The following is a 25,425-nucleotide window of genomic DNA, read 5'->3' on the forward strand; positions in this document are numbered from 1 at the left end:
TCAGCAGATTTGCTAATGTTACTTTTAATCCCTTCATCTAAATCATTAATGTATATTGTAAACAGCTGCGGTCCCAACACCAAACCTTGTGGTACCCCACTGGTCACAGCCTGCCATTCCGAAGGGGACCCGTTAATCACTACTCTTTGTTTCCTGTCAGCCAGCCAATTTTCAATCCATGTCAGTACTCTGCCCCCAATACCATGTGCCCTAATTTTTCCCACTAATCTCCTATGTGGGACTTTATCAAAAACTTTCTGGAAGTCCATGTACACTACATCCACTGGCTCTCCCTTGTCCATTTTCATAGTTACATCCTCAAAAAAACTCCAGATTAGTCAAGCATTATTTTCCCTTCATAAATCCATGCTGACTCGGACTGATCCTTCTACTGCTATCCAAATGTATCGTAATTTCCTCTTTTATAATTGACTCCAGCATCTTTCCCACCACTGACGTCAGGCTAACCGGTCTATAATTCCCTGTTTTCTCTCTCCCTCCTTTCTTGAAAAGTGGGACAACATTAGCCACCCTCCAATCAGCTGGAACTGTTCCTGAATCTATAGAACATTGGAAAATGATTACCAATGCATCCACGATTTCTAGAGCCACCTCTTTAAGTACCCTGGGATGCAGACCATCAGGTCCCGGGGACATATCAGCCTTCAGACTCAACAATCTATCCAACACTGTTTCTTGTCTAATATAAATTTCTTTCAGTTCATCCTTTACCCTAGTTCCTTTGGCCACTATTACATCTGGGAGATTGTTTGTGTCTTCCCTAGTGAAGACAGATTCAAAGTACCTGTTCAACTCATCTGCCATTTCCTTGTTCCCCATAATAAATTCACCCGTTTCTGTCTTCAGTTAGCCCAATTTTGGTCTTAACTATTTTTTTGCTATTCACATACTTAAAGAAGCTTTTACTATCCTCCTTTATATTCTTGGCTAGTTTACCTTCGTACCTCATTTTTTCTTGGCGTATTGCCTTTTTTGTTATCTTCTGTTGCTCTTTAAAAGCTTCCCAGTCCTCCGGTTTCCCACTCATCCTTGCTATGTTGTACTTCTTCTCTTTTATTTTTATAATGCCCTTTACTTCCCTTGTCAGCCTTGGCTGCCCCTTACTCCCCTTAGGATCTTTCTTCCTCTTTGGAATGAACCAATCCTGCACCTTCTGCATTATTCCCAGAAATACCTGCCATTGTTGTTCCACTGTCTTCCCTGCTAGGGTATTGTTCCATTGAACTTTGGCCAGCTTCTCCCTCATAGCTCCATAGTTCCCTTTGTTCAACTGTAATACTAACACATCCAATTTTCCCTTCTCCTTCTCAAATTGTAGGTTAAAACATATCATATTATGGTCACTACCTCCTAATGGTTCCTTTACCTCGAGGTCCCTGATCAAATCCGGTTCATTGCACAACACTAAATCTAGAATTGCCTTCTCCCTGGTAGGCTCCAGTACAAGCTGTTCTAAGAATCCATCTCAGAGGCACTCCACAAACTCCCTTTCTTGGGGTCCAGTACCATTCTGGTTCTCCCAGTCTACCTGCATGTTGAAATCCCCCATGACAACTGTATCATTACCTTTGCGACATGCCAATTTTAACTCTTCATTCAACTTACACCCTACATCCAGACTGCTGTTTGAATGAAGAGCAAAAATGTAATGCTGAGGTTTTATAAGGCAATGGTCAGAGCATACTTGGAGTATTGTGAGCAGTTTTAGACCCCTTATCTAAGAAAAGATGTGCTGGTCATTGGAGAGGATCCAAAGGAATATCAGAAGAACAATTATAGAAATGAACGGGTTATCATACAAGGAGTGTTTGATGACTCTGGGCGTTTACTGACTGGAATTTAGAAGAATGGGGGTTGTAGGAAATCTCTTTGAAACTTATTGAATATTGAAAGGCCTAGGTAGAGTGACGTGGTTGTTTTCTGTTGTGGGTGAGGCTAGAACAGAGAGCTCAGCCTTGGAATAGAAGGATGTCTATTTAGAACAAGATGAGTAGCAATTTCTTTAGGCACAGGGTGGTGAATATGTGGAATTCATTGGCACAGATGGAGGCCAAGTCAAAGAGCATATTTAAAGCAGAGATTGATAGGTTCTTCATTAGTCAGGGTGTCAAACATTGTGAGGAGATTACAGGGGTATGGAGTTGAGAGAGATAATAAATAAACCATGATGGAATGGCAGAGTAAACCTGATGGGCCAAATGGCCTGATTCTACTCCTATGCCTTATGGCCTCATAACCTTATTCCATATCTCTCATCTGGCCAAACACTCCAGCCAGCAGGATGTAATACTCCGATATCAGTATTCCCATCTACAGGACCCCTCGAATTCAGTCCACTTAATGCCTTTAATTACAAGACTGAACTCCCTTTCTAAAGGTCTCTGATTTTTTTTCCTCACAATGATCCCCATACCTATTCTATTTTCTCCTCAAAAATACAGGAAGAGGGGCTCAAGGGCAGGATAGAAGGAAGAAGAAAGAGACACAAGGGAGGATATAAAGAATACACAAGTGAGTTATGTAAGCAAGTTGGTTGGGCAGTAAAATGCACTACTTTGTAGCAGGGTGGGAAAGTGTAACGTCAAAGGGTGACGGACGGTCGCCCAAGAGTTGGGAGGACTAGGAGAGGAATCATTTCATCTGTTTGCTAAATAGGATAAAAGGTTGTATCATCTTCAGTTAAAATGATCATTTCCTTTCTGATGACATGTTCAATCTAGTGGGTAGAGCAGAACTGGGCATGTAAGGAACATGGGAGGATTGGAAGTTTAAGTTGCATCTATTTCAGTGCAGGGAGTACCAACTGGTATGGCAGAAGTTGCAGCATTGATCAGAACATGGGAATATGTTACAATTACAGAAACATGGTTAAAAGAGCAGGGCAGGTGATTCAGCATTCCAGGAATGACACAGAGACAGTAAAAGATCAAGACAGCATTGATCAAGAACATCACTACAACAAAGGAGGGTGGATGTCAGACAGGCTCTTCAATTAAGACAATATGAGCAGAACTTAGAAATAAAAAATCGGTGACACTGAGGTTAATGAAATCCCCTGCTACTATAACCCTGCTGCTCTTGTACTCTCTGTAAATATGGTGGGAAATCACAGAGAGGGCATAAGTGAGTTCTGTCTGCAAGAAGACAATCCTCAGAGTTGTATTCTGTACATGTACTTTGATAATAAATGTATTTTAATTCAAAATGGATACAGTAGTAAGGGATTTCAACCTTCCAGTATTAACTATCATTGTCATAGTGTGAGAAAGCTAGAGGGAGTAGATTATTTTGCCAAGTACATCCAGGAGAGCATTTGGAACATATGTGGATAGTCCAACTGGAGAAAGGTCAGCACTGGGCACAGTCTTGGGCAATGAAGTCACACATGTATTGAAGTGTCATGGTCACTATCATCCATAACCAAGACAGTAAGTTTCAAGGCAGTAGTGTAAAGGGATCAGGATGGTCCTGAAATTAAAATCTGTCTTAACTGAATTCAGGACCTTCATTTCACAAGACCTCGCAAAAGTAGATTGGGAACAGCTATTTATGAGCAAGTTCATATCTGCTAAGTGGGAGTCTCTTAGAAGTGTAGTTGGCAATGAACTTCCACAACATGTGCTTGTAAAGCAGAAGACAAGTCCAGGACCTGTGGATTTCGCGGGGCTTTTTAAAGATTCATTAAAAAAGAAGCCCCAGGCAGATATAGTGTTCTGAAAATTGATGCCATTTAGAAGTACAGAATTTCAGGGGTACATAATAGAAAAGAGGGCAGAAGATGACCACAACATACCACTGGCAGCCAAGATGAAACAAATTTTGAGGTAATTTTTTTAAAGTATATTAAGAGCAAGAGGGTAGCCAGCGAAAAAGTGAGGCTTCTTAGAGAAATCTGAACTTGGAGTAAGACGATATGGGTGAGATCTTAAATGAATACTTCCCATCTATATTTCCATCTATGAGTCCCCAAATCCTAAGAATTTTTTACAGGGGTACTATTGAGAGCATCCTGACTGGCTACATCACTACCAGGTATGGGAACTGTACCTCCCTTAATTGCAGGATTCTGCAGAGTGTGGTGCGGACAGTCCATTGCATCTGTAGTTGTGAACTTCCCATGATTCAGGACATTTAAAAAGACAAGTGTAAAAAAAGGGACTGAAGGATCACTGGGGACCTGAGTCACCCCAACCACAACCTATTCCAGCTTCTACCATCCGGGAAATGGTACTACAGCATAAAAGCCAGGACCAACAGGCTCCGGAACAGCTTCTTCCACCAGGCCATCAGACTGATAAACTCACACTGATTTGAGAGTATTCCTATGTTATATTGACTGTTCAATTTATCATAAATTATTATAAATTACTATGATTGCACATTGCACATTTAGATAGAGACATAACGCAAGGACTTTATCTCCTCATGCATGTAAAGGATGTAAGAAATAAAGTCAATGCAGTTCAATACTACAGAGAAAGACATTGTAATAGAACATTTCAGCAGGGTGGGTGGGTGGCACAAAAGGATATTATAGATTTTTCATTAAAAAGACAGATGTATTCAATGTCTTAACAGGTTTAACAGTGGATAAATCTCTAGGGCCTGACAAAATTCATCAGCAGGTGCTACAGGTGGCAAGGAAGAAGGCTGCTGGGGTGCCGATGGAGGTTTTCTCTGGCTACAGGGAGAGCCATAGATGTGAGTTAGGTGATTATAAGCCAGTGAGGTTGTGTCCATGGTAGGCAAGGTACTAAGATAAACTCTTGGAGACAGAATTTGCATTTGGAAAAAGAGTGATTATCAGGGATACTCAATGTAAATCTATTGTCAGATTATTCTATCTAATCTGACTAAGTTTTTTTTGGGAAGAAGTAAGCTATATTTAGAAGGTTGTGTAATTGATGTACTAAGATCTTGGACTTGATCCCACATAGAAGACTGGTTCAAAAGATTTAGAGCCCATGGAATGTAAAGCAAACAGGCAAAATGGATCCAAATTTAGCTTGTTGATAAGAAAGGATGTTGGTGAAGCCTTGCTTTTGTGTTTGGGAGCCAGGTGTACACCATAGGGACCTATATTTGTCATATAGCTCAGCAATTGAGATTTAATGCATGATTGATAAATTCTGAAGATGTCATGAAAATTAATGGTGTTGTTAATAAGGAAGATGATATTAGGTTACAGAATAATATTTATCAGATTGTACCTTGGGTAGAGTAATGTCAGATTGAACTTCATCCTGATCAGTCTGATGTGATGCACTTTGGGAGGCCTAATAAGGGACATTCACTATTAATGTTAGGCTACTGAGGGGCACTGAGGAATAGAGGGGCTTTGGTGTATATAGATCCCTACAACTGGCAAAATAGATAGGAAGCAAAGGCATACTATTATGTCTGTCCTGAGATAAACACAGAATTTGACTTTCATAAGCCAGAGCACAAAATACAAGAACATGGAGGTCAAGATGTTCTAGGCACAACTTTGAAAAATTTGGATAGGCTATGGCAGGAGTGCTGTCTGCATTTCTGGTCATCACACTGTAAGGGTGTGACTACACTTGACAAAATGCATCAGAGATTTACCAGGAAGTTGCCCGGAATCAAACATTTCAGCAATGAGAAAATACAGGATAAACTGGGTATGTTTTCTTGGGAGTGAAGGAGGCTGAGTATAGACCTGGCAAAGGCATATAAGATTACGAGAAGCATAGACAGGGTGGATGGTGAACAATTTTACTCCATAGTGCAGACAGCTAAAACATAGGTTCTAGGTGAGGAGTAAGGTCATTAGAGATGATCGTAGTGAAGAACCTCTTCAACTAACTCTCTGAACAATTTGCCTGAGGCAACTACTGCCACAACATTTAAAGATATCTGGATGAACCTCTGCATGGACTTAGTGCTGGTAAAGTGGATCAATACAAATGCTCAGCATTGACATAGTTGGGCAGTTTCTGTGCTCTGTAACTCTGACTCCACAACCTCATCCAGTGGGAGGCAAAAAGCAGAGCTAGTTGCTGAGGATTCATGATTTCAAAAACTGTCAGCCAATTTGTGGGAGAGTTATATGTTGGCTCAAAAGTTCAGATATATCATTTATTATTTCCTGTAAGAGCATTAAAGCAGTTGGATTTTTTTTAAAAGCTTCATTGTTAATCTTTATTTAAACAGACTGTGGTTTTGGCTCAGTAACACTACTATATTATGTTTTCCAATAAAATCACACTGCATTCCTCCAATTCACACTTCATGCAACTGTCATCCCCTGTGCCTTAACCTCTGAACCCCAGGATCTACAATTCCATCTCTTTAGGTTCCCCTTAAAATCAATGATTTTTTACAAGTTTTTAGTTATTCCTTTGAGAAATAGTAGATTTTTCAATGTAATTTCTCACAGAACTCATTAAAGATATTCCACTGTTGATTGATGGTTACTTAAGGTTCAAGCCATCATCAGTGCAGACAACTCAAGACACTCTCATCGTTGGCATGCACCACACACATTGTAATAAGCAATTTTTCCAAATATAATTCTGCTGGCTTTCATCAATTTAATTGCTCAACTTAAATGCAAAACAAATTCACAATCATCCATCTCTTCAGGGTGCTGGAAAAGACAGTTCTATTCAAAACTAAAATCCTGCCTGTAAAGAAGCATTGCCACAATAGAAATATTGCAGGTTTGATATTAACACTGATCTTGATTACAGCATTGCATTTATGTTGGATTTGATTAGAAATATTAGCTAGTAATTTTTTTTAAAAGAAAAACAACTTGGAACAAAAGATAGAAAAATGCCTGATAATGAATAAATCATGATATCAAACCTGAACAAATTTATTAACAATGGTAGTATGGTACAACAACAAAATGTCATTATTGTGGCAATACTTACTTTTCTCTACAAATAATTGGGTATTCCTTGACAAAAGAAAGTGGAACACACTCACATGCACACTGGACTGGAAATTCAAGTGAACATACCTGCCATATCTTATCAGGCCCAAAGTCATATGATGATGAACGCTGAAATAAGTATACCATTAGAAATGTTGCAATATTGTATTCAATTTCTATTCATTGACGGAAGGAGGGGAAGGAGTTTAAATATTTTAGTTCTAAATATTTAGGTTTAACTTTTAAAGCTTACAGTTCTAATCATCCAGAGCATCAGTCTCTGAGTTTCAATATGGAATAAAGTTAAAAGCAAAAGCTATACATTTCAAAGAAATCATTACCTCCCACATGAAACTGCATTATCAAAGTCACTATGTTATTAACTTATTCAAAGTAAAAAATGTATTTTAATAAAAAGTCTTAAGAATACAAGCGAGGATATGCAAAAGAAAAATGAAAAAAAAAACATTGAAAGAAAGTTCGGACTGAAAATAAGAAATGATTAGGGGGTCTGGGGATTAAAAGTTCAACATTCAAGGAGGAAGATACAAAAACAACTTTTAGAAATAATAGTCAAAAGATGAGACAAAAAGAATTCAGAAAATCAAACTAACCAACTGCTGAAGAAAGATGAAGAATGTGCTAATCAGTCAAATACATAAAATCTGGAAGCTCCAAAATGAAACAAAGATATAAGGGAGCATTCTTTGCACAAAGCAGATCAGAACACCAACTAAAAGTGAAGGGACAGATTTAGTTCAATGAGAAGGAAGTCAGCCAAGAACAAGCTGAAAGGGAAAGCAAGTACTTTCAAGCATCCGGGCCGTGCAACTAGCTTTGCACATGAACATTTTGTTGATCAAGCTAACAGTACAAACAGGATGAGGATTAAAGACTTTAAAAAATGACAAAATAGATTTTTATGGATTATTGAATTACTTACAAAATAATCAAGAATTTGATCGAGCATCAAGATTTGTGTAGGACACTTGCATTATTTAGTACATCCTACAATATTATCTTAAATTATGAAATGAAGGTTGATTATGGATACCAGTTTCAAATGATCTGAGCATTTGATTGCATGATCAGGACTGCAGGACTCTTAAACATGTAGATCATTTTTAAATTCAAGTGCCAGAGAACAAGAGAAAGGAAAGAAAGTCATATTGTTCAAGCTGACTTTTCAGCCTGCTGATAGACCTAGGGCAACGACAGTCATCTCACTGTAACTTTTGATACATCTAATGAAAACTTCCTTGCCAGCTGTCTATCCACTTAAAATACCAGGACAGACACTTGGGTACAAAAATTGGTGTTTTCTACCAGTATGCAGTGTCTTGAATGTGAAGCTGCCTTATCACCTGTCCTCAGAACACCATGCTGGGGAGCACACATATAAAAAGAAATACCCAGCTGCAACTGTTTCTCTTCCCCTGGGAAGAAATGTAAAGAAGTGCAAGACCAGTTTGCAACCCAGTGTGAAATTCAGCCAATTTCATATTACAGTATTCCAGAAGTTTTGAGTTGCAGATCTCCACCATGGACGGTTCCCAAGCCTGGATGAGAAAAAGAGGGTTGGATAGGGCTAGCAACCCCATCCCTTAAACATCCAGAGCTACAGAAGTGCCAACAGAGGCTCCAAAGACCTCATTCTTGGGAAAGGAAGAATGGTTGCCTTGAAGACTAATGAAATCATGTGGTGAGAACAGAAACAATGGGGTGATCAGCCCTTGGTCCAGGCAGAGGACTCTGGCAGGCCGCTGTTGGCAGCCTATGACCCAGTAGGATAATAGGCTTCCGAAGAAGATGAGTTTCAGAAAGGCACCCACTCTTACTTCAAAGAGCCATTCCATCAACTTAAATTCAAGCTAGCACAAAATGGCTTCAATGCAACAAATAAATAATAAAAAACAACAATTACTGGTTTTAAGAGTCTGCAGTACTTTATCAGTAACCAAGTGCAGTCATTGTTATTACAGCTCAGGGTGTTAGAGTTCAGAGTTCAATTTTGACATCATCTGTAAGGAGTCTGTACATTCTCCCTGTGGAAGACATGGGTTTTCTCCGGGTATTCCAGTTTCTTCCCACAGTCCATAGACGTACTAGTTAGTAGGTTAATTGGTCATTGAAAACTGTCCTGTGATTAGGTTAGGGTTAAATCGGGGGTTGCTGTGTGACATGGTTTGAAGGGCCTATTCTGTGCTGTACCTTAATAAATAAAAAAATTGCACAAGAGAGTTCATCATTTGGACATAGATTAATCAATCTGACCACAACCAGTGTTGTTCTTTGTGGGTTGTATGTAGCTGATGCTTTTAATGCTTGTGAAAATAACATCAGTTGTGGAGACATCAGTAATTGAAATCTGTTGAGGTGAAAGGTACCTTCAAACCTTTGAAGATAACCAATATCAAAATGAACGAAAGCAGCATAGTTTCAGCACCTAAAGGTACAACACTGAAAGCTTTCAAGGGAACAACGAATGTGCTATATTCAGGCTAGGAATAGCAAATATAGCACAAGTGGGCCCTGGATAAGTACCCATGTCTCATTTAGCTTGATATGAGTGAGAGCTCTGGGCTTTACTTACCTGAAATAGAGTCGGACCAGCAGAGCCTGCAAGAATTTTAAATGAAGTAGTAGAAAATCCATTACAAAACTTCTATGGGAACAGACTTCCCATGACACCACGGGTGATAATTGTCTTTTTGTTCAGGGGATACAGAAGTTACCAGCAAGGTTGGCATCTGATGTCCACCCCGACTTCTCCAAACACTCAGGAAGTAGTTAAGAAGCAATGGTGATGGGTTTAGAGTCACATTCAGGATGGGCTGGCAAATGAAAACAGATTTTCTGCCTGAGAGAGGACTTTAGTGATCCAGGAGGTTATGACATTCCAGTGGTTTCAGGATTATTTTTACAGAAATTTGATTTGCATTGCCAAATTCATTTCATTATTTCAATGTGAATTTCTCAGCTGCCATGATAGGATTTGAGTTCATACAGCTGACTGCAAATCTAATATCTTAACAATTATACTACTGTAACTTCCAGGGCAATAGAATGGGATTTAAGGGTGCAACATAGTGAGCCAGGGTTCAATACATTATAAAGCAAGACCTCACTATCGTTATTCACATATTCTGGGAAAGAAGCAGCCAGAGATCCTTTCGCAGAAGTGATTGCTGACACTGGGGCAAGCAAATCCAGCAAATTTCCAGAAAACACTTATTAATCACTCTAATGGAGTTTTCTTTCAGTTCTTTTTGTGTCTGCGTCTGTTCAGTATTTGATGAATGAATTTGTTTTTGATCATTTATACTTCTTTTCAATTATTTTGTAAAAAAAAAGTTGTTTGATGTTCAGTCATGATTCCAAGTTAAGTACTTTGCTAATTCAATGTAAGTAGCATCACAGCAATCAACTCATGATTAATTCAGCTGATAATGACAATAATAGGCCAAATGAGTGATATAACTGAAAGACTAAACTAGTATATTGCCTGGGAATACTGTACACATTCGTGTTTAAAAAAAACTGCAGTGAAACCTACAAGAAGGCAGTAAATAGATGTTTCAAAAACTTGAAACTGTAAGTTCTGAAGCATAAACCATCAGGCTATGCATCTGTGAATTAAAAGGCTCCTCAGGTTTGTGGAAAATAAACTTAAATGAACCAAAAAAGAATTGCCAACCTGCCAATCAGGTCCTAAACATGTGCACATATTGATAACCATAAACTAAATATCTGACAGAATCCCAAATTGAAGCTAACATTTTAAACAGTATATTATATAGAACAGGGACCTATTTCCACCTGCCCCCACCCCCGAAAGTTTTGTGGATATTAATATGCCTTGCGTCCAATGAAAGGATTGTCAGTGCATGCATTTGCCTTCTACATCATTTCAGCCTGAGCTAATATGTTCTGACACATCAAGTATTTATATTATTAGGTTCTATTTCTTATTGCATACAATTCACCTTTGATGGGTTTTAATGATGTCAAAATAATTATTTTTAGAGATAAGCTGAGAAATAAATCTTTTAAATTCTTGGTTTTCTCATTTAGTAAATAGAGAGTATCTCAATAATAATGCAATTCAGCTGGTAGGAAGAGAACAAACAGCAAAATTATCAGAATATTAAACATAGCCTGAACCCTTTGGAAAATATCCACATTGCTTACTTGTTATCTTTATTATGTAATATGTCAATTTGTCTTTAAAAACAAAATATTAATTTCATAATTGGTTTTAAGAATGCAAAGATCTTGGTAGGACTGATATCCAAGTTTCAAATTACTTAAAGCATCACAGGATAGTAGCTTGTTAAGTATCCAAATGGCCTTACCTTCATTTCAATTACAGTTTGTAGAGCCTTTGTCTTTGCGGACTCTGGCTGAAGTGGGGTTCTCCTGTGTAGTTCCTGTGGAGGTACACGATAAAAGGAAACTTGTCGGCTCATTATTCCATTACATAAAGTGGAGCACACGTTACACACTCTGCCAATGTAAACCAGTGAAAACGGCCTAAACTCCACAGATCCAGCACTTGTTAACCTGCTCAGTACACTATAGTTTCTAGCTTATATTACCATTGCCACCTGCGCATGTGCTAGTCAACTTCCATCAATAATTAATATCATCTGTGACAATGACAACAAACAAATGCTCAGTCCATTTAATCTAACACCTATTCTCCCTTGTCATACCTCAATGCATTCGTAACAGATAAACATGCCAATGTTTCCACTGCAGATCTAGAATGATTTACCTATATTAAACTCAGAAAAATAACTAGCGTTGGTGAAAATTTTGCAATTTAAAATAATTCGGGTAATATCAAATCAGCACATTCACAAATTATTGGCATTAAGATTAACCAGTTATTCAAAATGTAATATCTAGTAATCAGAAATGTTTTCATTTAGTATTTTAAACAGGAATATTAACAAAGCAGAATCAAAACCATAATTTCCTCTATTGTACTCTTTCTGCTGATATTTCTCAGCTAAATCCTGTTCAAACATGTATATGTTGGCAATATGTACTCGTGCAATTGTAAATGGTATGATTACAGCTTTGCAATTTTATTTATTATATTTATCAAAAAAGTCCAGAAACATGAAAGCAGTTATCAAAATGGATGTGACAGTATATAACAGCCTCTTACTTTGTCTCATATTACAACACTTTTGACAGCATTAATTTCCTTTAAATCATCCCTCTCATGTAACCACCACCTGTCCTTCAACTGGCAAATTCACAGATACATTTAATGGGAAGCTGGTTTTGCACATGAAGGGGAAAGGAATGGAAAGCTATATTAATAGAATTGGATGAAATAGATTGAAAGGAAACTTGCATAGATATTGACATAGCCAATTTTGATCACATGGAGACTCTGATGCATATTTTATATGGTTCTGTAACTAAAAGCTATTTTAATAAAACAACAAATCATATATTTTTATTCAAAGAAATATAGTAGGCATTTTAGGCATTGCACTACGATACCTGTAATTAGTGGATTCTGGTTAATTGGGACACCTTGGGACCAGCACATCTTGGCCCAATTAAACAGCTGCCCCCATTTAACTGACGTTTAATGGAAATACTTAAAAGGTATAAAAAAGGCCACTAGTATTTAACTGAGTAACAAATTATGTACTTAAATAAAATACAGAATAAATTAGAACGTAAACGTAGTAGCAATGTTACTACAGTACTGTAAAACAGTGCATTGGTTCCTAATAGTTATCGACTGAGAAATTCATCCAGTGTACGCTGCTGTGTATGATGTGTCTAAGGAGGGGTAACGCCTCTGGTGAAGGGGCTTGTCATGTCCACTCTAGGGCAGCTCACTCACCTGTGGTCCCCACCAGGCACTCAGTCCTCACCTGCAGCTACAAATAGCTGTTCCCATGTGACAGCGGCCACACCCCGGTACACTATTTCAACAAGCATGCTAAACCAGGTGAGGGTAGCTGGTGGGCGTCATACCTGGTGAAAAAGGGACATGCTTGTCCTAGCATGTGGTGCTATTTCCAGCAGACTGAGCAGATGAGGTCAACAGTGAGATCCAAGGGCCAAGGTGGTTTCTCAACACTTTGTGGAGAGCGAAGGGCACGATACAGCATGGCAAAAGTCATGGTTATCCACTGCAACCAAGGAAGACCCCAGTTCATGATGACTGGTCGTACCACTGGACCCAGGTTTCCCAGGTCAAGAGAATGGGGCCAGCCCAGTGCAACGGCTTTCCCCCTTTAAAAACCCTCCCGTACAGATTTCACCATCACAGTCCGATACTAAGAATAATGCACATGCTGCCACGTTCTTTTGATTGACTAAATGAAGAAAATTAGTGCAGACACCTAATTCAGATAATGGACTGCCTTCATACAATGCTTTTGATGATTGCATCATCTGAACCTTCATTTTCACTGTAACATTTAAGATGATTGTTGATACCTTTGTTGCTAACATTTCATTTTCTCTCCTGGCTGTTTCGCCAAGCCTGAGTACTTGAAACCACAATGAGCAAAACAATTCAAAATTGCCTTTCTGCTTATTTCACACACACTGTCAGTGACAAAAATCACAGCTTTTTGAATACAAGCAAATGCTATTTAAAAGCTCCTTGCTCGAAGTACGGTGTCGTGTCTAACAACTACACAAGTTCACATGACTAACATGAGTTAGAAACTGTTTGGCAACACTCTCCCATCCCAATTAAGTGGCTTAACGTCCCAAATAAACAAAAGGAATCCTGGTTATTTTTTCCAATAATTTTAAGAGTTGTTCCAAATAAGTCACTGCCCTGACTAAACAATGGGCCAACTAACTGGAATCCAATGTATTTAAAAAGTTATCACCCATGATTTTAATAGTTTTTGATCATTTATACATTCAAGTGAAAGCACATTATAATTTTAAAATGCTTACATTATTCAGAAATTATTTTGCTAGCTTAAATTAAAAAGACAGAAGATCTACATGAGTTTATTGTCTTCAAAGTGTCATACCAATATTAGCTCAGCTAATTCAAATTCAGACAAATGTATCCAGTTAAAAACTGCTTAAGTTCAGTTCCTGTTAAAGTATTGGCAATAGCACGCTTTACCTGGAAAACTTGGCATGGATTTGCAATATCAGTTGTTCTTGAATGTTCCATAGAGTGAGATCACCACAGAACTACAGAGTAGTATGACTACCTCTTTCACTGAAGGAGCACAAAGCAGTTATCAAATTTTCCAGACTGGGAAATGTTGATGGATTTTCCAAGTAGAATTAAAACTGTAAAGCCAGAGGCATCGCTTGAGAAGCTGTTTTATCTCTGCAAAGCTGCTTTTCTAATAAAACTGGTTAAAATATGACAATGAGTCATGGTTATACTGCACGATTCAGAAACAATAATTCAGCTTCCAGTTTTCATATGGTTTGCTATCTCAATTTGCAGAACAAAAGCAGAACTTTCAAAGAACAATGAGCCAATAAGCATCTGTGGAGACCAATAGATAGGGTCAAGACCCTGCATCAGGAGAGAGGGGGAAGAGAAATGATTGCCAGTACAAGACTGGTGGGTGATTGATGAAACCAGATGGGAAAGGCATGATGAGCAGATATAACCAGGTAGGGAGGAAATGGATATGAGAGGGGAACAATGGGAGAAGAAAACTGGCGGACAGCTGAGCGTGTATGGAGGAGAAAACAGGCAATGTGGGCTTGATGAGACCATAAGATATAGGAGCAGAAGTAGGCCATTCGGCCCATCAAGTCTGCTCTGCCATTCAATCCTGGGCTGATCCAATTCTTCCAGTCATCCCCACTCCCCTGCCTTCTCCCCATACCCTGGCTAATCAAGAACCTATCTATCTCTGCCTTCAGTACACCCAATGACTTGGCCTCCACAGCCGCTCATGGCAATAAATTCCACAGATTTACTACCCTCTGACTAAAGTAATGTCTCTGTATCTCAGTTTTAAATGGACGTTCTTCAGTCCTGAAGTCATGTCCTCTTCTCCTAGAATCCTCTACCATGGGAAATAACTTTGCCATATCTAATCTGTTCAGACCTTTTAACATTCGGAATGTTTTTATGAGATCCCCCCTCATTCTCCTGAACTTCATGGAATACAGCCCAAGAGCTGTCAGATGTTCCTCACACAGTAACCCTTTCATTCCTGGAATTGTTCTTGTGAACCCTCACCAATGTCAATATATCCTTAATAAAATAAAGAGCTCAAAACTGCACACAGAGCTCCAAGTGTGGTCTCATGAGTGCCTCATAGAGCCTCAACATCCCTGCTCTTATATTCTATTCCACTGGGTTGTGAGCTAACAATGGAAGAGGTACAGCTGACCATCCATCTCATCTGGAACAGCTTCTGAAATGTCCTCTTCCTTCGGGGAATATCATTTCCCCTCTGCCCGAGCAACCATTTCCTTAATGCCAGCTCTCAGTCCCTTACCCCTCACCAGACAGAAGGGAAACAGAATTCTCTTGATTCTCACCTTTCACCACCCTCCCTCAGCTTCCACATTCAACACATCATTCTCTACTCCGCCACCAGCATTTTCCCTTCTCCCCACTCTCTTTCTGCAGAGACCATACTCTTTGTGGCTCCTTGATCCACTCATCACTCCCCATTCTTTGGCATTTCCACCTACAACAGGAGTAAATACAAGAGCTGTCCCGTAACTTCCTTCCTCACTACCATTCAGGCACCTAAACAGTCCTTCCAAGTGAGGTAAAGGTTCACATGTACCTCTCCCAATCTCATCACCTGCACTTAGTGCTCATAATGGAGAAGACAAAGTTTGACAAAGTGAGCATTTTACAGAGTACCTACCACCACCATCTTGAGCTTCTGGCTGCATGCCTGCTCCCCATGCCCACATCAACCCCAAGGGTTGAATGTTCCAATTTCAGGTAACCCACACTCTATAATCTCCTCCTTCACAAGCACATAGGTCCACTTGATCTCCTTTATTCATTCCTCCTATCCAGCTCCTCTTCCTTGGTTCATCTGCATGTCACCTCTTCCCCATCTGCTTCCATTATTCTGCTAAATATTACAGTCTTTCCTCTTCCCTCTCATTTCTGGTGCAGGGTCTCAACCCAAAATATCAGCTGGCACCATTTGGCTCTACAGATGGTGCCTTCCAGAATTTTTTTTTGTTGTTCCAGATGCCAGCATTTACCACCTCTATGGTCTTCCTTTAACAGCTCATTAAACTGGTAAAGGGAGAAGGTGAGGTAATTGGGGAATGGGCGAGTATTAGTGCAGTAAGCAGAAGGGAGAACAACAAAGTTGGGGGGTGAGGGAGGGAGTTATCATACGCAGAGGAGTGGTGGGTGCACAATTTAGTGAGAGTAAAATCTGTTAAGCTTAAAATGATCGTGGGCTTCACCTATTAGATCAAGGCCAGTCGTGGTACACTGGAATAGTGAGGCCTTAAGGGAGAAAAAACAAAGACTTAGCAGAAAGTTTCAACAGTGATGACTGATGATTCTGTCATGCTGAGAATGGGCTGCCTTTGTGATAGGATGTATATGTGGTTAGAAGTCTATTGCAGTGCCAAGTACTGTACACCATCAAGTCACAAACAGTCTGGTTTTGTTTGTGGCAAAGATTAAGGACATAAATTAAGTCAGTACCTTGGAAAGAAGTTTATAACAAAAAGAACTACGACAAACACTGTGCTCCTTCCTGTAGTTAAGAAAAAAACAAGGAAAATGGTAAGTGTAACAACACAAAGCAGAATTGGCCTTTCATTGCTCCAATTTGTTCCTGTGCCATCTCCAGTTTTGTCTTCAGCCAAGACATGAACACAATACTCCCCAACAGATCAACTCAATGTGCGGAGAGCTCTCCAAAAGGAAATGCTATTAGGTATGGATCTCAACTATTTCTTATTTACAGGGAGAATTAACAACCCTAAATCCATTTTGGACACAAGGATATTGTCTTGTGCACAATTATAATAATTTCTTTCCAACAGTCCACTACTTAAGTGAACAATGAAGAGCAAGTAGACAATACCATGGATCAATCATATAGATTAAACAGCATGAAAGGTCTGGCTTTTCCTGAACAATGCAAAATTATCACTGCCACCACAGCTCTGCAGAAAATCTCATAAGAAATGTGTTAAATGGACCCAGCAGGAAAGTGTTCCAACTCCAGTTTAAGAGGTAGAAAACATGATTTTAAACTATTTTTATCTATTATGCTTAGACAATGTTAAAGAATTACTGAAACATACATTTAGATCCTGCTTCTTATTTCAGACACTGCAGAAAATTTTAATAACTGGGGAAATAAATTACATGCAAATTGGCCATGTGCATGCTATTCACTATATGCTAATATTTGATTTTAAAATGCTTTCAATGAAGTCTGCCATTTGACAAATTACATTACTTTATACAGTAACAGTTTACTTCAGAAGCTATTACACAGGCTTCAACATATCAGTAGATGATTTTTTTTACTATCAACTACAGTCACATTTAATAATGAAAATAATTTTGCAGTTCTATTTGGTTGCAGAGTTACACAATGCCTACCTGACAGTGCAGACAAGTAAGCATTTGTCATTCGGCTGACAATCCAACAAAGACAAACCATAGGATGCTTTGTGACTGAGAAACCCAACCCTTAGTTGGAAGATGCTCTTGTCCATTAACAGCTTATCATTGTTCATCAGGATAAGATCATCTAATGCCCCCTCATTTACTTAATTAAAGTGTCAAGATATGCCACAAAGATCCAAAGTGCAACAGACAGTAACTGTATACTGAAAGGTTTATGAATATCTGTCTCTAAAGCCTCAGTAAAACCAGAGTAAAACAAAACTGCTTTGTCTTGCTCTTCAGTTCCTGACCTTTGGTTCAAGGGTTATTTTAACTGTCCATAACCTCACTGATATAGTTAAAGTAACTCCCACGTCATTGTGCTCTTAAGGACTAAGTAGTTACGTTACTCAACAGTTATGTCTAGCACTCAACTTTTCAGAGGGCATTTTAACTATCTCAAGTGAAATGTAATATTCAGTGAAGCTCTGTTACATTAAATATGTACCGTATCACAAAAGTTTTTTTTAAAAGCCAAATAAGTGCATCTGAAAGGCCAAAGTGACAAATATTACATTGAAACCGCCAACACAAGAGCTATAAAGACTTGCACTACGGTTTACTTCTTTTAATATAAACCAAAGCATATTTTCAATAAAATGTTCAGTTTAACATACAGGTTTCCCCCGCTATCTGAAGGTAGAGTGTTCCTATGAAACTTTTTGTAAGCCGAAATGGCATAAAGTGAAGACACAATTACCATTAATTTATATGGGAAAATTTTTTGAGCGTTCCCAGACCCAAACAAACCTACCAAATCATACAAAATAACACATAAAACCTAAAATAACACGAACATATAGTAAAAGTAGGAATGAAATGATAAATATACAGCCTAAATAAAGTTGAAATAATATGTGCACAATGTAGTTTCACTTACCAGAATCGGGAAGATTTAGCCAAAAACTGATTTGTAGAAAAAAAATCGGTACGTACACGCATGCGCGCACACCTGCCCGCGCGAGGCTGCACGGTCATGGTAGTCTTTCTCAGGGTCAACACAAGTTCAAAGCGGGCCCTGCCGCCATTTCTTGGACCTTAGCAGCGACGCTGCTCAGGGTGCGCGCTGCCTCTCTAACGGCTTACTACAACGCTATTTTCGCTTTTCGCCTTTTTTCATAAAAGCGAAAATCCTCTTTGGATTTCTTTCAGTTAGTGAAAACAGGTACTAATGTAGGTCTTTCGTAAAAGCGAAGTGGCGTAAAGTGAACTTCCGTAAAGCGGGGGACACCTGTACTATAAACAAGATTATTGAATAAAGGGTACAAAAGACTTACAACAATAATCCCAAAACTGCAAATTTTAACATCCATTATAGCTGGGCCTCTTTGCCAAGGTTAGCTTAATAGAATTTTTTTATTATGTAAGGTTTTACTAGAATAGAGGGGCCAATAATGTGCTTAAATCATTCTACTTAGTTTAAATTACACTGATCTGTGACAACATCCACGGTCTGTGAAAAATAATGCTAACTAAAAGAACACTAGAAAACAAAAAGAAACATCCAAGCTTCATATCTTACCAAATGTAGCCATGTTGTTCATGTTCATTCAGCCAATGAGAGCATATAACTTTGTTGATGATCAGCCAATGAGACAAGAGAATATCATGACCCCTCTTAGAGTTGATTCAATCTGTATACATATTCCTAGGAACACATCCCAAGTGCTCAATGAAGTATTGGAGTAGTAGAGCAAACAAATAAAAATCAAACTGGGAAGATAGATGAGGATTATAAGAAGGGGACAGACTTGTGTTAAGAAAGAAGGCAGTAAACAGCTCAAATTGAGCAAAAACATAAGCATAGGCAAAGGGGTTTGAGTGCCCAAATTGTATTTAATAAAGCAGGAAAGGAAAATAAAAAGATATTGTTAGATGAAGCAGGATGATAGAATGGAATACCTACTTCAGTGTTTCAAATCATATGCAATACTATCCAAGTTTATTCTTTACGAATGGCAAAGAGAAGCAAAAACAAGGGAAATAAGATTTAATGTTCTATCAATAACTGAAAGAAAAATTGCATTGGCCATATTTTTCAGGGAAATCTGGTCATTTTCCCACATTTCCACATGTAACTGTCAGCAGTTTGAGTATTTTTTTCTTCTTATGGAGTCCACAAAAATAGTTGTGACAGTTTCTCATCACTTTTGATGAGGTATCCACAAATAACCCCCAGCAAACACTGAAGCTGCTGTAAGACAATTTCCCCAGTAGCTTCAATGGAGGGGGAAAGTTTACTGTCAATTTAGATTTTTACCTTGGCTCATGTTTTTTTCCCCATTGGAATGAACTTGGAACAATCTTAAGTTTTTAAATGTCAGAAATATTTAAGCTTATGACAGTTAAGTGCGTTTTTTCAGCTTGTGCGTTGGATAGAATTGAAACTGGCCCGCTCATGCAATCTCATTATAACTGCAGGGCACCCCATCACTTCAGATTTAGTATCTCTGGCATATGTTGTGAAATTCATTGTTTTGCAGCAACAGTATATTGTAATACATAAAAGCTATAAATTACAGTAAATACTGTAAATATACACAGATGCACAATATATTTAAGTATATCTCGTCTATTTATGGTGTGTTGGCGTGTGGCCATGTGGTTAAGGCATTGGTCTAGTGATCCTCAGCTAAGGCAATGTGTTGTGTCCTTGAGGAAGACACTTAACCACACATTGCTCTGCTTGACACCAGTGCCAAGCTGTATCGGCCCTTGCCCTTCCCTCGAGACTAATGAATGCCTATTTATGGTTTGTTCTGGTTGGCATGTACTGGCCATAGCAATAATGGAAATCCTGAATAACAGCAACATCAGGAAGAAAGAATATGAGATGCTGGAGAAATATCTGCTTGAAAGAGCAGATAGAACAGATGTGGAAGGTTAAAGCCAGAGTATTCCAGTGGTGAGAGGAGCACTTGGAGCTGTGACATCTGGACTGGGAGAGTGGCTCCAACAAATCCCAGGAACAACATCTGAGATCTCGGACTAGAAAAGTGCTCTACTAGGAACAGCAAGGATACTACACCAAACCCACAATATCCCATGTTTCTGGTATAGGACCCAAGATTGAGAGAAAAATACACATACACACCACTCATAAGGGGTGAGAAAAAAAAATATATTTATATAAAATTAAATAAATAGTGCAGAAAGAGAGGGAAAAATACTGAGATAGCGTTCATGGATTCATTGTCCATTCAGAAATCTCAAAGCAGAGGGAAAGAAGCTGTAGCTGAAATATTGAGCATGTACCTTCAGGTTCCGGTACCTCGTCCTTGATGGTAGCAATGAAAAGAGTGCATGTCCTGGGTGATGGAGATCCTGAATGATGGATGCCGGCTCTTTGAAGGTGTCCTTGAAGCTGGGGAGGCTAGTGCTCATGATGGAACTGGCTGAGTTCACAACTTTCAGAGCCATTTCCAATACCGTACAGTGGCCCTTCTATGTCAGATGGTAATGCAACCAGCTAGAATACTCCCCACAATACATCTGTGGAAATTGGAGAGTGCCTTTGGTGACGTAACAATTCTCCTCAAACTCCTAATGAAATATAGCTGTGGTTGTGCCTGCTTTGTAATTGCATCAATATATTGGGTCCAGAATAGATAGAAACATAGAAAACATACAGCACAATACAGGCCCTTCAGCTCACGAAGTTGTGCCGAACATGTCCTTACCTTAGAAAATACCTAGGGTTACCCATAGCCCTCTATTTTTCTGAGCTCCATGTACCTGTCTAGGAGTCTCTTAAAAGACCCTATCGTATTCGCTTCAACTACCGTCTCCAGCAGCCCATTCCATGCACTCACCACTCTCTGAGTAAAAAACTTACCCCTGACATCTCCTGTGTACCTACTTCCAAGCACCTTAAAACTGTTCCTTCTCATGCTAGCCATTTCAGCCCTGGGAAAAAGCCTCTGACTATCCACATGATCAATGCCTCTCATAATCTTATACACCTCTATCAGGTTACCTCTCATCCTCCGTCGCTAAAAGGAAAAAAGGCTGAGTTCACTCAACCTATTTTCATAAGGCATGCCCTCGAAAATCTTCAGATGTGTAATCACCCAGGGATTTGAAACTGCTTAGCCCTTCCACTTTTGATCCTTTGATGAGGACAGGTGTGTGTTCCCTCGACTTCCCCTTCCTGAAGTCCATAAAAAATTCCTTGGTCTTACTGACGTTGAGTGCAGGTTTTTGTTGCAAGGCCACTTAACCAGATGATATATCTCGATCCGGTACGCCTCCTCATTACCATCAAAAATTCTGCTAGCAATAGTTGTGTCATCAGCAAATTAATGGATGGCATTTGAGCAGTGCCTAGCCACACAATCGTGGGTGTAGACAGAGTAAAACAATGGACCAGGCACACAACGTTGAGTTGAATTGTTGTTAATGTACAAAAAACAATTTCCAACACTCGATAACTGAAATTTGGGACTATTAATATTGCCTTTTCTCATGTTTTAACAGGTTTACTTCATTGCCATCACCTAAAACAATTTAACATGCACAGAGATGGAAAAGGGTAGAAAGAACTGAAGTTTTAAACCTCATCCAATATGGGAAATACTCCAAGGTGGAAAACTGCTAGGTGCATCGACAATTGGTACTCTAAGTGACTGGATATATAAGTATTTGGATAGACGTGGATTGACTCAGCATGGCTTTATGCGTGGTAGGTCATGTCTAAACAATCAAGGAAGTTACCAGAAAAGTGGACAAAGGCAAGAAGACAGTAGATGTTGCCAACCTGGACTTTAGCAAGGCATTTGGCAAGGTCACACACGGGAGTTTGGTCAAGAAGTTTCTGTCGCTCAGCATTCAAGATTACACAGTAAATTGGATTAGACATTGGCTTTGTGGGAGAAGCCAGAGAGTGGTAGTAAATGATTGCCTCTCTAATTGAAGGCCTGTGGAGGACTGGAGGTGCGTCGCAGGAATCAGTGCGATCCCAGTTGTTTGTCATCTATATCAATGATCTAAATGATAATGTGGCTAACTGGATCAGCAAATTTGTAGATGACACGAAGACTGGAGGTGTAGCAGACAGCGAGGAAGGCTATTATGGCTTGCAGGGGGATCTACTTCGGCTGGAAATGTGGACAAAAAAATGGCAGAATTTAATGCAAACAAATGCAAGGTGGGACTAACCAGAGCGTGTTTTACACAGTAAACAGTAAGGTGGTGAGCAGTGTGATAGTACAAAGGGATCTAGAAATACAGGTCCATAATTCATTGAAAAGGGTGTCACATGGAGATGGGGTTGTAAAGAAATCTTTTGGCACTTTGGCCTTCATAAATCAAAGTATTGTGTACAGAAGATAGGATGTTATGTTGAAGTTGTACAAGACATTGCTGAGGCCTAATTTGGAATATCGTGTGCAATTTTGATCACCTCCTTACAGGAAAGATGTAAATAAGGTTGAAAGAGTACAGAGAAAATTTACAAGGATATCGCTGGTTCTGGAGGACCTTAGTTATATGGAAAGATTGAATAGGTCAGGACTTTATTCCTCAGAACGTAGAAGATAGAGGGGAGATTTGACAGAGGTGTACAAAATTATGAGGGGTATAGATAAAGTAAATACAACCAGGCTTTTTTCCCACTGAGGTTGGATGGGACTATAACCAGAGTTCATCAGTTAAGGGTGAAAGGTAAAAGGTTTAACGGGAGCATGAGGGGAAACTTCTTCACTCAGAGGGTGATGAGAGTTTAGAATGAGCTGCCAGTACAAGTTCTGCATGCAAGCTCAGTTTCAACACTTAAGAGAAGTTTGGATAGATACAGAGATATTAGGGGCATGGAGGACTAAGGTACCGGTGAAGTCAATGGGAGTAGAGAGTTTAAATGGTTTTGGCATGAACTCGATGGGCCAAAGGGACTGTTTATGTGGTGTACTGCTCTATGACTCGTGAACTCGAACACCCAAGAACTTTTGTTGACAAAATGAAAAGTGTATGAAAATCTAAAGAGTAACCACACAAAACATTTGATAAAGTTTCAGTCACATTATTCAGCACAATAAAGTTCCTGAATATGCAAATAAAAAAGGCAAGGATGGGATGTGGTAACTGAGGAAACCAAAAGCAACTAATTAGCATTTGAAGGAACAAAGATTGGGAATTAAAGAGGATGAACATAATTTAAGATCATTTCAAAAAGAAACAAAATGGGAAAAAAATGGGAGAGACAAAAAAAGAAAGTTTTATTTTATGAAAGTTAATTTTAAAATCATCCAGAAAACAAGAAATGAGATGCCACCAAAAAGGTTAATTGTCAGGACACAAGAGACTGCGGATGCAGGAACCTGGAGCAATAAACAATCTGCTGGAGGAACACAGCAGGTGGAGTAGTGCCTGTGGGAGGACTGCAGGGTTTTGACTCAAAACATAACAATTCCTTTCCTCCCACAGATGATGTTTGACCCACTGTGCTCTTCCAGCAGATTTTTGCTGCTCCGGTTATTAATAACTGCAAGATAGTTAACAGTGTACTGATTCACAGTGGTTCAGATGTATCCGCTTTCCACACTTCATAATATTCAATGCAATGTAAATAGCAAAATAAGCCAATGAGGAGTCCACAAGAACATAAGACATAGGAGCAGAACTAGAGCATTCAGCCCATCGGGTCTGCTCTGCTATTCCATCATGGCTGATCCGGGATCCCACTCAAATTCACACACCTGCCTTCTCACCCTGACCAATCAGGAATCTATCAACTTCTGCTTTAAATATACCCAAGGACTTGGCCTCCACTGCAGTCTATGGCAGAGCATTCCACAGATCCACTACTCTCTGGCTAAAAAATTCCTTCTTATCTCTGTTCTAAAGGGTCGCCTATCAATTTTGAGACAGTGCTTTCTGGATACCCCCACCTGAGGAAATATCTTCTCCACATCCACCTTATCTAGTCTTTTCAACATTTTGTAAGTTTCAATGAGATTCCCTCGTATTCTTTTAAATTGCAGAAAGTACAGGCCCAAAGTTGCCAAAGGCTCCTCATATATTAATCCCTTCATTCCTTGAATTATCCTTATGAACTTCCTCTAGACTCTCTCCAATGACAACACATCCTTTCCGAGAGGCTAGTGTCTTATAAATCCTCAGCATTATCTCCTTGCTTTTATATTCTACTCCCCTTGAAATAAATGCCAACACTGCATTTGCTTTCTTTATCACAGACTCAAACTATAAATTAACCTTCTGGGAATCTTGCACGAGACTCCAAATCCTTCCGCACCTCTGATGTTTGAACTTTCTGTCCATTTAGCTAATAACCCACACCATTGTTCCATTTACCAAAATACATTATCTTACATTTCCCAACACTGTATTTCATCTGCCACTATTATGCACATTCTTCCTAGTTGTACAAGTCCTGCTACAATTGCATTGCTTCCTCAGCACAACCTACCCCTCTATCTATTTTCATATCATCCACAAACTTTGCCTCAAAGCCATCAATTCCATTATCTAAATCATTGACAAAAAACGTGAAAAGTAGGAGTCCCAATAGTGACCCCTGAGGAACACCACCAGTAACTGGCAGCACCCAGAAAAGGCCCCCTTTATTCCCACTCGCGGCATCCTGCCTGTCAGCCATTCCTCTATCCATGTCAGTATCTTTCCTGTAAAGCCATAGGATTTTATCTTGCTAATCAGCCTCATGTGTGGCACCTTATCAAATGCATCCTGAAAATGGAAGTAAATAGCATCCACTGCCTCTCCTTTGTACACCCTTGATTTTACTTCCTCGAAGAAGTCATATTCACAAATCTGATTTTGGAACTGTACACGAAGATCACAATTGTGTACATGGGCACTTACAACAAATTAGCTCAGTTGAAGT

The 25,425-nt window shown here is 39.2% G+C and overlaps 1 protein-coding gene across 7 annotated transcripts in view; it reads right to left on the reverse strand.

Moving 5' to 3' along the window:
• Positions 1 to 25,425, reverse strand: part of LOC132377797 (ERC protein 2) — a 782,782-nt gene that overhangs the window by 615,945 nt on the left and 141,412 nt on the right. For 5 of the 7 annotated variants that reach the window (XM_059944160.1, XM_059944156.1, XM_059944158.1 and 2 more), the window contains exons 6-7: positions 11,281 to 11,355; positions 7,013 to 7,054 (exon numbers count right to left, since the gene is read on the reverse strand). In XM_059944160.1, the coding sequence (XP_059800143.1) occupies positions 7,013 to 7,054; positions 11,281 to 11,355 (117 nt within the window). The remainder of the gene's footprint in view (positions 1 to 7,012; positions 7,055 to 11,280; positions 11,356 to 25,425) is intronic. The other 2 variants (XM_059944157.1, XM_059944163.1) reach the window with 1 other exon arrangement.

This window comes from Hypanus sabinus, chromosome 19 (assembly GCF_030144855.1).
Source record: "Hypanus sabinus isolate sHypSab1 chromosome 19, sHypSab1.hap1, whole genome shotgun sequence".
NCBI classification, from domain to species: domain Eukaryota; kingdom Metazoa; phylum Chordata; class Chondrichthyes; order Myliobatiformes; family Dasyatidae; genus Hypanus; species Hypanus sabinus.